Here is a 15,695-nt window from a genome sequence, read left to right as displayed (position 1 = left end):
ACCTCTTGTTATCAAGGATTACAAAGCACATCATTTTTGTTTCTGCATGTATTTGGATGAAATTCTGGGTGCTAAGAGACAAAAAAGTTGATCTTTTTTTAGCCTACCCAAGCTTGGAGGTTGCTGTAATAGTACTCATCTGATAGTTGTTTCAACCCTTTTATGTTTTCAGGTGAAAACTTGTTCTAAAGATTTTCAGTTCTTTCAGTGTGGCTGGTTGTATTTCATTCTGATTCCATAGGTACCTGTGTTTTCCCAGTTAATTCTGTCCAATTTTGTGAAGCCATGGAATTGAACGACCCTGTAGACTGCAGAGAAGAAAGAACAGATAGTAATTTATACACACTTTTCTGCTAAGTTGTGGTGCTTTCTATTTTTTCAGCTGGGTCTGAAGTTCTGATTTGGACTCGCTCTTCATTCTCAAATGATATTCAAGAAGGGGGGACAACAGTTTATGTAGAATGCAGTAGTTGAACTATGCTAAATAATAGTGAGTAAATGCTTAAATACCAAGAAAGCAGTTTAGAAAAATAAGAACCAAAGTGAATATATCCAGAAAAAACTGCAATGAAATAAAATCCAAATCCATTTTGTTGAGTAAAATGCTCTGATTCATGTCTGAATTACATTTTCAAACCTTCAGTTTTGTTGAGAATGTCACTGAAAAGTTCTCCCATCTTCTCCAGTGGTACAAATTCATTAATAGGTGCACAGATTTACACATTTTGGAGCACATGTAGATTAGAGGATTTTTTACTTGTGTAACCTTGCATAGCATGAGAGTAGCAGCACATGCTTCCCTTCCTAGACTAACAGTGTTTGTACATCCATATAGCATAAATACTGTTGTCAAGCTTTAGACTGGGAAGGGAAAGTTATGTTTAAAAAATACTAATCATTATTTATATACACCCTTTTAGTATAATAGGAGGCATGACACCTCTCTTTATGTTTTCTTTCCAAAGGCAATTAAGCCTCATGGATTTTATTACATTAGAGACAGGCACTGGAAACCATCTACCTCTTGGAAAATTTATTTTATATGGTAACTCGGCTCATACAAGGCTGGGATGTTGTCGTTAGCCAAAGCTGAGCACTGGGCTGTGAGAATACGTAATATTTAAAAGGTCCAGTTCCCTGAATTTGTGGTGCTTCTGCTGACAAGCCACAGCTCTTAATTGTAAGTGAGTTGCTTAATGAATTACAGACAATTCAGCACCCTTATCACCACTGTAGATCAATTACAGCGTCTATGCTTTAGGAAGAGCAGAAACTATTTTATATTATCACATGTAATTAGCACATTTCTCCTACTTCCCTACTTGGAAACTGTCCATTGCTGCTGCTGTAGGGAAGGAGCGTAGTGACGCAGGATGAAGGCTGCGGCTGATGTCTTGAGAGTTGTGTCATCTCAGAGATGGTTGTTAGTCTGCAGCTAACTTCTGGTTTTCACTATTGATACCTACACAGCACTTTACAAAGGCAAACCTTAAGGTCAAAGGACTTATAATAAAAGTACCTCATCATTCATCTCCCAGACAGACAGGTGGTATCTTAATAGCTCTATTAGGAATCTCTAAGTCAGTTCTTCTACCTGCTGTTACCTACAGAGATCAGTTCCATGATGCTGAAGTCTATTATTTCCACATGCCTAAGCATATCAAATACTACAGGCACGTCTTTTTACTAAGATACCACTTGCTCTATTTTCAGCTGATTTTTGTTTTCAGTATTCATCAACTAGAAAGAATTTTAGCATGGAAGAGTTTCTGAAGCATTTTTTGAAAGTTTCCTGATGAGTAGAATAATAAATAATGCAAAACTGTATTTTAAACTTCCTTATTGTGCTAACTCCTTAACTAAAGGAGGTAGCACAAAAAAATCCGCCATAAAATCCAAAATAAAACAAACCACTACAGCTTACGATGTAAACAGAACTATTATTTCCTCCAATAGGTATATGACTTATTTTTCAGTCACAATGGCAGTGCACGCTGTAGCTGTGTTCCACAGTAGCGTAAATAATTCAAGTTCCTTTAGCAGCAGTGGCAAAAGGTCCTTTCTTTCAATTATTTATGCAGCATTTTATAGTGCTTAGTGTTAAGTATACTATTGGTTTCCTCTGCTTGAAGCCATGAGGATAAAGAATCAGTTTGTTTCGAATGGTGTAAAAAGCTACCAGGAATTGCTGGGGAGAATGTGTTAGCTTCACTTATCCCAAAGCTGCAGAGGAACAATGTGCTGGGCACTAAGAGCAACTTGCACCCAATGGGTTCCGGGACATTACAGTTGAACTTGGTATGGATTCAGAAAGATGGCTTGCACTGAATGCCTTGAAGTATTTGATTAAGTGGCACCACTGTGGTTCCTATCAGCTTTATCCAGGTAACGTACTTAGTGGTTAACTGGAATACTTTCATTGCGTGAATGTATGTGTTCAGATCATTACAAGGAGTACGTGGAGCTGCTTACAATACAAGCTATATATTAAAAAAAAATGTTTGCAGGTTAGAATATACATGGATCTTATGAACAAATGCTTACAAAAACATCTTCAGTTGCTTTCTTTCTTAGTGCTTATATTACTTAGATCAAAACTTTCAGAGCCATCTTATCCTGAATACTTTGAAGATCTTCTTGATGAAGTATGTGCATTTTCTTACATAATGCTTTTTCTTTTTTTGTTGTAAATTAAATAAAACCACAACATGTGTAAACACAAAAGGTGTTAGAGATAGTCTTTGTGTGGATTTTAGAAAGCAGCCTCTCAATTCTATTCTGTGTTTGATGAAGATAATAAATGAAACTGAGTTTGCACAGAGAGTGGTTATTCCTTGCTTGATTCAGACATTCTTAGATAGGACAGAAAGAAAGTTAGGCTCCCTGGGCTCAGGATTATTAAATAAGTAGCCTTCTTTTAAATATGGTAGGCAGGTGTTTGGGAAGTTTTCTCAACTCTGTGCTGCCTTCCATGCTCCTGAGTAAAGTTTTTCACAGCACCCTCCTTTGGCATCCTGATATTCCCAATAGCTAATCCTCCCTTTTAAAATACCTTACAAGGAGGAGCAGGCTGCTTTGCACAGCTGTGTGGTTAGAGTGCTTGAGTTTGAGGAATTGGGGCTTTTGGATCACTAAGGGAAATAAAGGGCTCAGTTAGAAAGTGTCACTATTCCTCTGTTCCAAAGTGGGCTGTGTGTAGTTAGGTATGGAGGAGCTGTGAGTCAGGAAACCTGATGCTGAAGGCTTACATAGGAAACATTCCTCTGCAAGGGGAGAGAAACTGGAGTACAGTTTATACACTCCTGGATAGATTACGTACCAGTGTTATAGTTGGTGATGTTTTCCCCAACTGCCTTTTTTTTTTCTTTTTCCTTCTGATTCTAAGTTATACACCAGTATGCTCGCACTGTGCTGTGATGGTTTATATTCCAGCCACTGATATATGTAGTTAAGGATAACCAGCCCTTTTTCTGAGAAACTTTCTTGTTCTGTATAGTTTTGGTGCTAACAGGTACTCCAGCAGAAATCTGTATATATGTATGTTTAGAGCAAGCTGACTGCGTTTTCTTTTTAAGGTGTCAGGGTTAATAGTACCTCCTGGAAAACTCGAGTTAGCTAGATCAAGTCCAACAGAACAGGAACAGCTTACTAAGAATGAGAAAGCCCTTAACACTGCTTTAACACTTTGGAGGGCCTGTGCTAGTAGCTCACAAAGCTGTTGAAAATGCCATCTTTCTTTGATTTGTTTGTTTGCATGGAATCTCCATAGTCGGCAGCATGTCAGAGGAATGAGAAGCCAGTGGAGTTTATAGCAAGTACAACTCCGACCCAGTGGAGTGAGCAGCTGCTAGCAATTAGAGGTAGTTAGCAGTCAGGGACGGGTGTAAACACCCAGACAGTAATTGCAATTTGGTCGTCTTCCCTGCCGTAGGGTTTTGGAACAGCTGCCCTTGGAGGAGGGAGAAGCTGACCTTCTGGTGACTGCCAGGCCTACCATTTTGCAGTCCCTCCTAGTCCTGAGGCCCCATGGCTTGCCATTGAGCACTTCTTGTGGCTACACCCTAATTTCCCTATGTCAGACATGTAGGTTTAAGCACTTTGGTATGTGGGACGAGTTTACCTTTCTGAGTTCACCCGAGAGTGCCTAGGAAATGTTCCTCATTTATCACTAGAGATCTCTGGGCATTGAACCCTCTCGCAGTGGGGCGGTATCTGGGCTTAGTAACATCTGAAACTGTTCCAGCAGTGGGTGTCTATTTATATCCCGGACTGTGAAATAAAACACATCCACCTGCAGAGTTAAAGCAAAATACCCCAGGTAATAAATTTAGTCGTAATTCTCTTCAGATTCACATTAGCTTCTTTCACAATAGTTTCACTGTGGTGACAGGTATTCTCTAATGAGGCCAACAGTTGACTCAATTATGCTCTCTGATGTGTCTTTTGGGAAAAAGTGAATAAATATTTGTTATAAGGAAACATAGCATTATTTGGTGGATCTTATATTATTATTGTTGTTTTTAAACATTTTCCTTGTTGAATATATCCATTTATCCATTTAATTCCCCCTAATCTAATTCGTTTTGTTATATTTTTCTTAAACAAAAACTTTCCTTGCAGAAAATTATAGTAGTTAGATTTTACATCTTAATACATATTTGTTAGCTACAGAATACATTTAAAAATGAAGTTTCAGGACTTATTCTGTCTTTATAACTGTCTTTATGAATGACCGTGTTTCTTAACATAGGGTTTGGAAATGTGAAGTCATTTTGAATATACAGCAGAAAAGGAGCTCTTGAGAGATCTTATAAAATAGTAATTTGAGTGAAATTGCTCCTTTTATTTTATCTGAATGTCTAACTGTGGAAAATAAACTACAGTAAAAACGTTTCTGTAAGGAATAGGCCATTTCTCACCACTTGTGAATTCAGTTCCCTTGAATTTGTAGTGAGCTTTAGATTTGTTTTTCATTTGGTATAGAATTATTGAGGACATTATCTGTTTTATTTGGGGATATTATTTTCCTGTGTCTATTACTACTTATTTTTCAACTTTTTTTTTTTTTATTCCTTCATCACATCAAAATTAGTTTGTTTGACATGTCTCTAGTGCAGTGTTCTGCTCAGAGCAGGGTCCATTTTATATCAGGATTGTTCAACACTTTGTTCAGTTGTGTTTCCAGAATTAATCAAAACTCAGCCCACATCTATGAAGTTAGTAATTCTGAGTACTTCTGTTCTGATTTTACACTCGTGTAAACTGAAAGATGGAAGCAGTAGTGGTTTGTAAAAGGACCTGCAATTTGGCAAAATGACAAGCTTGTGAATAAAATCCTGTTGTATCCAGTTTTCTCTCTTACTTCGAAGAGCTGTCTCTTTCACTTTTCCACTGTGTGAGCAAGTGGCCACTTGTCTAGGAGTTTTTTTGTGTGTATTCTGTTTACTGGGTCAAAGATTGTTTTGGTTTAATACATGAAGTTATCACAAGTCTATGTAGATCTATGTAGGATCGGAAGTCTATGTAGGTCTATGTAGAGGTTTGATGTCTCCTCTGGTATTAATTTCCTCAACTTAATTGTTGAGGAATTGTTCCTTAAATTTTCAGCCTTTAACAGAAATGTCTTAATTTCATGAAGCACGGAGTCCTTAGCCACCGATTGAGAAGCGTTGGAAGGGTTGCTATGTCCTGCTATCAGATAGGCTTTTGTCCACTTTCTGGTAAATGATGGGTTTTTAGATGTCTGCTGCTTCCTTGGATAATATTAGGAAGATTGACCATCCACAAACTCAGGAACGTTAGCTCCTTAGGAGCATGGAAATAGGGAGAAATATTTTGAAGACTGCCTAGCTATGAGCTTGCGAAGGAGGCATATTAAATCAAGAAAACCATGCTGTAGAGGAGTGTAGAAGTGAATATTAATATGACAAATTTGTTTTTGTTTGTTTTGTAACAGAGCTGAATAGCGCTGATTTAAAGGACTGCATCAGTGAAAATAGCCTCAGTAGCAATGCGAGTCTTCCCAGCGTACAGAGCTGTCGACGACTTCGAGAAAGGAGAGTTGCAAGCTGGGCTGTTTCATTTGAGCGACTTCTTCAGGATCCTGTTGGTGTTAAGTATTTTTCGGTAAGCTTTGAAAGGTAGTATGAGGCTTTTCAAACGTCCTGATATCAGTAATTTTTCCGTGTTCTTTTTACTTTCATGATGCTGTCCTTGCATAGGACATGCAATAGGAGACTTACATAGTTATCATCTGAACATCTTTAAAATTCAGACTGATTTGTCATTGAAAATAGATGTATTTCCTTGCATTTCTGAGTAGCAAAGCTTCAGGTAAAAGTTGAGGATATATTCTGCATTGTATATGATTTTTTAGTAGATTTCCTATTGTGTATAACACTGATATTTGTTTATTCTTATGTCTGTAGCTTTTTTTATAAGAAAAAGGCAAGTTTTATTAGTTACGAAAGAATTAATGACGTTTTCACATTTGCCTGAAATGTTGAAAGCCTTGCTGAAGTGTTGAAAGCCATGTAGAAGGGTTTTTTGTTTTTTTTTTGGTGATACAGAGGCTTGGCTTCCTGCTAAAATTCTTTAGAAAAATTTAGGAAGTAATGAGGTAGCTTAAGAGCAGTGGTTAAAGTTGCAGCTTGCAGGAGACTACTGTTGAGTATTTGCAAAGCATCAGCATCTACACAGGGCATTTACAACGCTGTGAATTGTATCATCTTTATTTTAACTCTTTGAGGTAGTCAAGCTCTATAAGGTTTTGCATCATTGCACTGGAGATCTGTTGTTAATTCTGGATATGTTATAGAAGGAATTCTTGTGCTGTCCAAACCAGTTTTAACAAAAAGAATGTAAAGAAACTTATGATATAAGAGATTTATATTATTGGAATCTGCAATAGCTCCGTTACTGAACACAGAAATGGTGAAGGAATCTTAAATGGTGAAGGAACCTGGAAAACAAATTAACAGCAAACACCCATTTGAGGAAACACAGAAAATAAAAACAAAATGATACATTCTAGATATTAAAATCCCTATCTTTCCATTTTTCTCAGCAAAGTAGTCAAAGTGTTACCATTTCTGCTTAGATACTGAGATTCCCTTTATTTGGAAAGAAAAATTCAGTTCTGCCTGAACAGTGGTGTAGTTGTAGTGAAAACTCAGTCATTGTTTCTCATTGCTTTATCAGTAGATTTACTTATGTAAACATAAGAAATTGTTGAATTTTTTTTCAGTGTTGTGAATGTTGAAAACTTTAGATAAAAGTTTGAATGTATCTGGCATTTTAGATTTTCAGATTAAAAGGTTAAAATTGCATTTCATTTCATCAAAAGGCAATCTCAAACATAAAAAAAATACAAAAAATAAGTTATTTTTTTTTTAACTTTACGAAAGTGTATGTGTCAAAGAAATACTCAATTTAAAGAACAATTAGGGAATTCTGACATTTACTGTGCACACCACGATTTTGTTGAGCCTCAGGAGAGATCCAGGGCCATTACTTAGGTTTCTTTACCTGCAACCTGCATACTGTGAAGTGATATTGTGCAACCTGGATATTGTGAACCTGGATGTCATGAAGTCTGACGTGAAGGCAAGTCATGGTGGCTGAAGGAAATTAACGTTCCTTCAAGAGGAAGTTCACAAGTTCAGAAAAACCACAGGACAAGAGGGAATCACCTATATCTAGCCAAAAGATAAAAATATCTGTGCTCAAGAGCCTCAAACTCATTTAATTTATGATTGCATAGTAAGAATCTTGATCCATTTAGATGCCTTTCCCGGGGACAGTTTTGTCACAGAGCAGGAATTACCTGCTAAGGAGAGATTTTGCATGTTTTGCAAATACTCACATTTTGCATAATAGTCTGTTGATGAGAGCAGTCCTCGAGGAAGTGAAAGAATTGATTGCGGTTCCCTCCTCAAGTGATTCAAACCAAAGTCTCCAGCTTCCCAGCCATTTGACAGCTACATACTGTTCCAAGTGTGGCACCATTCAGTCTTCCTAATTGTTTTGTAGCCAGCTGTGCCAATGTTATGTAGCCAAAAAGAAAGCAAGCAGGAGATTCACTGCAAGATCTGTAGTGAAGGCAGTGAATGGGGAAGTAGGCAGCTGGGTTGTTGTTCCTGCTCACTCATTTGTTTCTCGTCCAATCTGTAATTACATGTAAAATGCAGCAAAGTCTCCTGACTACTCTCTCTGGAATTTTTTTTTCTTTGTCTCAGATCAGCTATTACAGGACCTTCTGGTTTAAACTGATAAGCTGCTAGTGGATTTAGATTCCTTATATTATGGTCTGCCTCAGTTGTTTTCCCACAGTTGGACGCCCTGAATCTTGAAAAGACTAACTTAAAAATTTCATTTGAACACTGATGCTTAAATCTTTAATGCATAAACAAACTGGGTGATTTTCAGACAACCAAGTTAATTTTTTAAGCTTTTTTACCCTTTTTTTTCCTACCAAGTAAAATACTCTCAAGAAACATATGCTGACACAGAATTGAGCTATACAGGTTTGAGTCAGGGACAGCTCGTGTTTGTACATTTTTTGAATTGAATGGGATCCCAGTCCTTATTTGGACCTTTGGATGCTATAACATAAATGTACTGATTAGGGTTTGTTGTAGTGGGAGAATTTTTTTTCTTTCTTTCTAAGACTGTCTTTTCTAAGGAGAACCCATCTGGCCACATAAATGATGAAAGATTTATATAGCAACCATGTGATACACAAAGTTGTTATAATGAATACAGAATTGATTATGTACACAGTTTGATAATTATCTGTCCTATTATACTGTCAGAACCGCAGTTAAAGGCATGGGATTTACAATGTATTTTAAAGCAGTTGTTTTAAAATATTAAAATGGTTCTCAAAAGTTTATTCACTAGTGTAGATGGTACTTAATTTCAGGCTTCATCTTTGTATGTGGAAACAACTTGATTGTAACTTGATGTGTTATTCTCAACTGTGTACATTTAGAAAGGAATGAGAGAGGAAAAGTGCTAGGCACATGTTGGACATGCATTGATTTTTTGCTTTGAAAGATAACTGGACTGTTATACTGAATTGTTAGCATTGTCCAAAACTGCAGGTAACTTCTTTTTTTATGATGCACTTAATTATTTGCTTATTTTTCCCCCTAGGAATTTCTCCGGAAGGAATTTAGTGAAGAAAATATTTTATTTTGGCAGGCTTGTGAATATTTTAATCATGTACCCGCACATGATAAAAAAGAGGTAAATCAGTGCTGTGTTTCAGTACATGGTGTTATTTGCTAGAAACTGATATTTCTTCAATATTATTAAAATTATTAGAATTATGCTTGATCTTTGCACTATGATTTCACTAAAATGGTGTTGAAGCCTCAGTCTCCTAAGAGTACTGTCCCAAGTTTGAGATGTTGGGTGTATTTAGGCTTCAGTAGAGTTCAGAGGTAGCTGTAAGAATGGGCTGAAGTATTTTGGATATTGAAAACTGGCTAACCCAGTGCAAAGTAGTGCACAAAAAGTTAACGTGACGACAAGTGAAAATTAGCCTGTGTTGTACTCCTTCAGCTGGACTGTCTATACTTGCCAAGACAAGGTGTCTTGGATGGTTTAGTAGCTTGTGGCACTGATAGCAATGGGAGGGTGGTTGGACTAGATGATCTTGCAGGTCATTTCCAACCTTGTGATTCTGTGATTCTGTGATTCTGTGTCTAAAATGTGTTTACACTGTGGAAATGGATTCCCAGTACCTCTTTGCATTTGCTTGGACATCAATTTTTTTCCCCCCTTCAGACTTTCTTCTGTCTTGCATTTTTTTTCTAAGCTGAGATTAATGTGGCTTTTTCATTATTTCCAGAATGTGTTTCACAGTAAACAGGATAAAAATAGAGCATTAATGTTTTTTAGCAGTGAGTATTAAATGTATATATACATTTTTCTGACTTCTAGAAATTCTAGAAACATTTAGAACAGATAGCGTGTTCTTAAAATAGCAGTTAATATTCTTCTTAAAATAGCAGATTCTTCTTAATATAGCACTCTTGTTATTTTCAGAGTCTAAATTTTATTTTGTTGGCAGCTTTTACTGCTTAAGAAATACTTGATGAGCACTTGTAATTTTAAAGGAAAAAAATTATCTGAATAAAGCTAACAAAAGCTGCTAAATGAAAGATGTTTATATACTTTATGAAAGTGGAATGGCTCTCTTTAGAACAGAATATATCAGTGTAAAAACCAGCTGTATAAAGAAGCATTTGCAAAATTGTATAACAATTCATATGGAAAATATTTGTTTTCTGCAGCTTTCTTACAGAGCTCGGGAGATCTTCAGTAAATTTTTGTGTAGCAAAGCTACAACCCCTGTTAATATTGATAGCCAGGCACAGCTGGCAGATGATATTCTCAATTCTCCACATCCAGATATGTTCAAGGAACAGCAACTTCAGGTAACCACAGAAAGCAGAACTTTTGTACACTTATGTCTGTTATCTTTTCATGTGAAGTGCTGGGAAATGTCTAAAACTATTTTTTCATGCTGAATATCTTAATACCTATAAAAAAGAGATCAAGATGATAGACATTCTGTTAGCAGTATAGTAAAAGGTTGCATAAAGGAACGCTTCTTGACTATTTCTGTGCATATGCAATTATATAGGAAATTGCCATTATTTAGATCTGAAAAATATAATTGAAATGAAGATTTAGCACAAGGAAGTAGTACCATGTGATGAAATACCACTGCATATTGTGTTTGCATCTGGTTGCTAATTCTTTTTCTGTAGCGGACAGTTGTGTACAGAAACAGAATGTAATTTTGGTTAAAGTGGTTTGTAAAATATGCTCTGTTTTACTGAAGGAGTCATTCCCTTTTGCTTTAATAGAACTGTCAAAGAGCTTGTTAAAATGTTGATGTTCAAACTGAAGACCTCTGAAGTGGATGCATTTTAAATAATTCTTGATGTTCAGAACAGTTATGTAACAACAGGATATATTTTACATTTTCTGCAGAACTTGAGTTTCTCCTTTTCTTTTCTCCAAGTAATTCAAACTCCCCACCCTAACAATTTAGCATTAGAAATAATCATGAGATCATGGTATGTAGGAATCAAGGAGGTTGCTTTAACTGGATAAATTGAGCAAATCACAGTCTTGTTCTGAGTGCAGCGTTGGATTTCATGCTTTTGGATTTAAGAGCAGATGGGTGTATTAAGTTCCTCCATCTGCAAAGTGGAGATAGAAGGGTAGGTTGTAACTGCTTCATTGGCAGCTTCTATCATATAAGGAAATGTACAGCCACTCCCTATTCACCTACCAAGGTCTGAGACTTCTGTGGGAATTGCCAGCCGTGATCTCAGACGCTTTATCGTGCACTCCTCATCTTGGCTTTGCGGACCTCTTCTTCATTTCCCATTTTATGGGTGGAACAGAAGGTGTTTTTGTGAGTGTGGTGGCTGGGCTGATGCAGGTTTTCCTTGTGCAATGAAAATGCTGCGTCCTCAAGTTGGAGGTGGATGGAAATGCTAGTATGAAGCTACTAGCTGTGGGTCTGATCTCAGCCATGCGGCCTGCCTGGACTTGTCCTGCTTCTCTAAATTGACAGTGCATCTGTAGTTTTCACATCCCTCGTACCTGTTCATCTCACTGGCAGATAATGTAAACAGGGTGAGAATTACTTCAATTTAATTGAGCAGCCTTGCTGCTAGGTGTGCCAAACAAGTTACAGATGTGCTACCCAGCTGAGCTAGGTGCTGGGTAATGGACTGCCAAGCTTGACTTTGTATCTTGGTTTCACTAAGTCAGTTTTGTGGTCCTGGTGGCTGCTATGACTTTGAGAACGGAGATTTGGATGTATGACTAGTTTGTGCAACACACCCACTGACTTTCAATGTTCAGCTCACAATAGTGATGCCACATTAATATTGAGAATGCTCTGCATTTGTGTTATCACAAGACTTCTGGAATTCCAGTCCTGAGCATAAAGTGTAAGGGTGTTGATTTGTGTGATCTGACAAGCATTACATGATGCTGTGGAATAGAGTGTTACTGGTAGAATTGTAGTGGAGTTCTGAAAATTCTCTCTATAGTTTTGCAAGAAGAAGAAATATCTACTACCTGTATCCAAATAAGCAAAATCACTGACATGTGTAAACAAAAATCACTAACATGTGTAAATGATGATAATGCTAAGTGTGGGAAATTGGTGCTGTAATGTGATATAGCAACATAGCACAGGGCAGATGATCAGGTCTAAATGAATAAATACAGTCATTACTCAGACTATTAAAGTTCAAGATTTTAGCTGCATTGCAAAATAATATCCTATGTTTATCTGCTTATATGGAGTATGCAGGCTGTTTCCATTTTTCCCTGATAACCTTGTATCAACAGTGTATCTGTGAGTGCATGAGATTGAAGCGTTTTAATACTTATAATTACTTGTCTTTAATTTTGTGTAATATACAGCAGTAATATTCTTTGAGTTCAACAGAACTCACTGTTTCTGCAGCTGTGTGTGTTGTGTGTACCACACCATTTGTTGAGCCTTGCCTTGAAGATGATATGCTGCCTTTTTGCATTTTACCAGTGCAACTGTGGATTGTGTTTTTCATAGAGAGGTTTCCCTCTGTGAGCAGTTTGTCAATTGGGAAGGGTCACTGACACTGTATTGTCTCTTTGACACTGCACTGAGGGCTCATTAGGCTTTGTGTTCAGCTGTTTCACACATTAAGCACATTAAACTGTTAAAACTAACCCTACAGTGGTATTTTTTCCATATGAAAGCAATTGGTTAGAGGGTCCAATAGAGACAACAGGTAACACCTAAGACAGAATGGAAATGTATGAGGGAAGGTGAGAACAGAAGTTGGAAGCCAGCATACAGATTGCATTAGGTTTCTGTGACACTGCAGCATCAAATTCTTTCTGCTCTATCTTGCTGTTTCGCAGTAAAGCTTTGAGCTGAGGCTTGTTGAGAAGGTTGTCTCAGTCTGAAAAATGCTTTCTGCCTGCAGTGAGGCCCGTTGTGGCTTAATGATGGACTTCTATGTAGACTATTGGGAATGCCATAGCCAGCATACCATTCTTCTCTTGTAGGAAATCAGTCATGTCAAAAGAAGAGCTATTCATACTGGATTTTCAGATCATGTGTAGTTAGTTTAATCATGAGAGAAGATGCAGAGGTAGAATATGAATTGACTTAAAACTGTAGGTTTGCAAAAATAGAGTAAAAAAATCCAAATAGCTTAGCAGTTGATTAAAAAAAACTTTTCTTTTCCTTGCATAAATTTAGCTTTGGCTAAATTAGCCTCAGATGTTTCCTCCTGGTATACAGGTGTGTGTTAATTGTACTCAGAACAGCCATCTTAGGTAACCTGTTCTTTTACCAAGTCTTATTTATGCTACATTGACTTTTGGATCCTCCAAAGTCACTGATACTTTGTTTCTTATGATTGGCCTATAAACATTATGTTAAGGATCCTATAAAGAGCTCTTTGCTCCTTCCTGTGTCAGTAGTGAACGTGTAAATTTTGTAATTGGTTACTATTTTATACTGCAATACATCATTTTTCTGAGTCTTAGACCATAAATACTTTTCTCATTCACAGCTGCCTTAAAATGCACTTGTATAATTTAACAAATACTAAGTAATTTATAGAACTGATGTAATATCTCTTGAAAATATTTCAAGTAGCTACTTGTTGTGTTCTTTGCATAGACTGTGCAGACATAAATGCAGTGTCAGATAAGATATGAGGTTGGTGTTGTCAGGAAATAGGCATCTGTCTGAACCTGTACTTAATGTGTCAAATTGTACTTCTTTTTAATTTGGGACAATGTACTTAACCAGGCATAAGCAAAATCGTGCCTTCTGCTATGTTCGTGTGCTGAGCTTTGTGGAAGTTGGCTGAAATAGCATCTTTTCTTCATGTGCCATTTAAGCTTGTCTAACTGTTATCTGTTGTATTTCACTTTCAGATTTTTAACTTGATGAAGTTTGATAGCTATACTCGCTTTCTCAAATCCCCCCTTTACCAAGAATGCATCCTAGCCGAAGTTGAAGGTCGGACTCTTCCTGATCCGCAGCGTGTTCCCAGCAGCCCCACTTCTAAACACAGTATTAGTTCAGAGAAGTCCAATATCTCAACACCAAAAAAGGTTACTTTTGATTTTGTTGTTATCTGAAATCTAAGTGCTCTTAAATACTGTTTTTCAAGTTCTTTAAAAAGTTGAAAGACAATACATAAAAACCAAGTAGAATGTTTGCCTAATGATGCTGGCAAATATTAAATTTACAGAATGGAAATTCTGGATCCTATTCAGGAAAACACTTTGTTTTAATCCTTAACATTGATTCAGATTTTTAGCTGTTGAATTCTTGATTAGAATTTGAAATCTATATTATTATATAAATCTATTTACAAATAAAAACTTAGGATTATTGTCATACGTCAGTTGAGAGGCTTATTTTGATCGATTATTGGAATTAAGATATTTTAGCTTTTGCTGAGAGCACAATCAGAAATTGAGAAATCTTAACCTAGCTTAGCTCATTTTTGTGGAAGATGGGCTTTGAATTTCTTATACCAAAAGATGATTCTGTGTAAAGCAGATGCATTTGCTTAAAAATTGGACACATTCTCTTACTGATCTCCTAACATTAGAGTTTATCTTCTTCATCAAGATGATGCCACCGTAGTATTACATAACTGTATGGGTAAATTATAACTTAGCATTTTTCATGTCAATCTCTACATGTTAGCCCATCTGCTTTTATGTATTTCTATGAGGAACCTTTAAAAGTAGTGCTTTAAGGAGTAGTCTAATAATCTAACAAGAGTAGTAGCTTGTTAAAAACAGTTTTAGCTTAATAGCAATGATTCCTGTATTCTTTGGCACTAATAAATAGTTTGATTGTACATGTAAATATAAAACAGCAAATTGCCATTATTTTTAAGTGCAGTTCATGTTTCAGCTTAGTCCAGGAAAAATTTCTGAAATATTTAAAGGGAAATTCCTTCTTATAAAAATAAGGCTGAAGGCTTTTCCACAGTTAATGGTAAGCTGTGGAGAATTCTTTCATATTTACAGGAGCTCTAAATGGCTTACTGTCAATAATAGTCCTTGCATAGTAGTTCATACCCACTGTCTGTTTCCTTCTTTTTGTTTCATAATTATTAAGTCAGTAGAGGTGATGGTTAACCTGGCCATCAGGAAGAAATGTAGGAAGGGTTGTTTTAGATGACATGCTTATAGTTGTGTTCCAGCCAATAATTTAATTGTCTTTTGGTGATAGCTAAGTGGTAAATCAAAGTCAGGAAGATCCTTAAATGAAGAGTCAGGAGAGGAGGATACTGAGAAGAAAAAAAGGGGGACATTTTTCTCATGGTCAAGAAGTAAGAGTTTGGGAAAATCACAGAAGAGAAAGGAAAATGGTGATTATCAAAATGGTGAGTGTTCACGTTTTACATTGTTGCATAGTTGTTTCAGCAGTAGATGTAATTCTCATACTGAGTTCACTTAGCAAGTCTGTAGGTGTGACAGAGGGAAAAGATGCTGTTTAATCAGAAGGCCAAAGGGTGGCTACTATTACTGTGAAATTCATAAAAAAGCAGGTATAAAAATAAATAAAAGTATGAAAATATTTAACCTTATCTTATTTACTTCTAAGAGACAGTTGTCTGCCTTACAGTACACTC

At 36.5% G+C, this 15,695-nt stretch overlaps 1 protein-coding gene across 7 annotated transcripts in view; it reads left to right on the top strand.

Annotated features, from left to right (window-relative positions):
- Nucleotides 1–15,695, top strand: part of RGS12 (regulator of G protein signaling 12) — an 86,743-nt gene that overhangs the window by 43,344 nt on the left and 27,704 nt on the right. For all 7 annotated transcript variants that reach the window (XM_048941418.1, XM_048941417.1, XM_048941423.1 and 4 more), the window contains 5 exons: nt 5,957–6,126; nt 9,157–9,249; nt 10,302–10,445; nt 13,975–14,154; nt 15,293–15,446. In XM_048941418.1, coding sequence (XP_048797375.1) covers nt 5,957–6,126; nt 9,157–9,249; nt 10,302–10,445; nt 13,975–14,154; nt 15,293–15,446 — 741 coding nt within the window. The remainder of the gene's footprint in view (nt 1–5,956; nt 6,127–9,156; nt 9,250–10,301; nt 10,446–13,974; nt 14,155–15,292; nt 15,447–15,695) is intronic.

The sequence above is a fragment of the Lagopus muta genome, chromosome 4 (assembly GCF_023343835.1).
Source record: "Lagopus muta isolate bLagMut1 chromosome 4, bLagMut1 primary, whole genome shotgun sequence".
NCBI lineage: Eukaryota > Metazoa > Chordata > Aves > Galliformes > Phasianidae > Lagopus > Lagopus muta.
The sequence above is the reverse complement of the archived record's forward strand: the minus strand, read 5'-3'. Positions and strand labels throughout refer to the sequence as shown.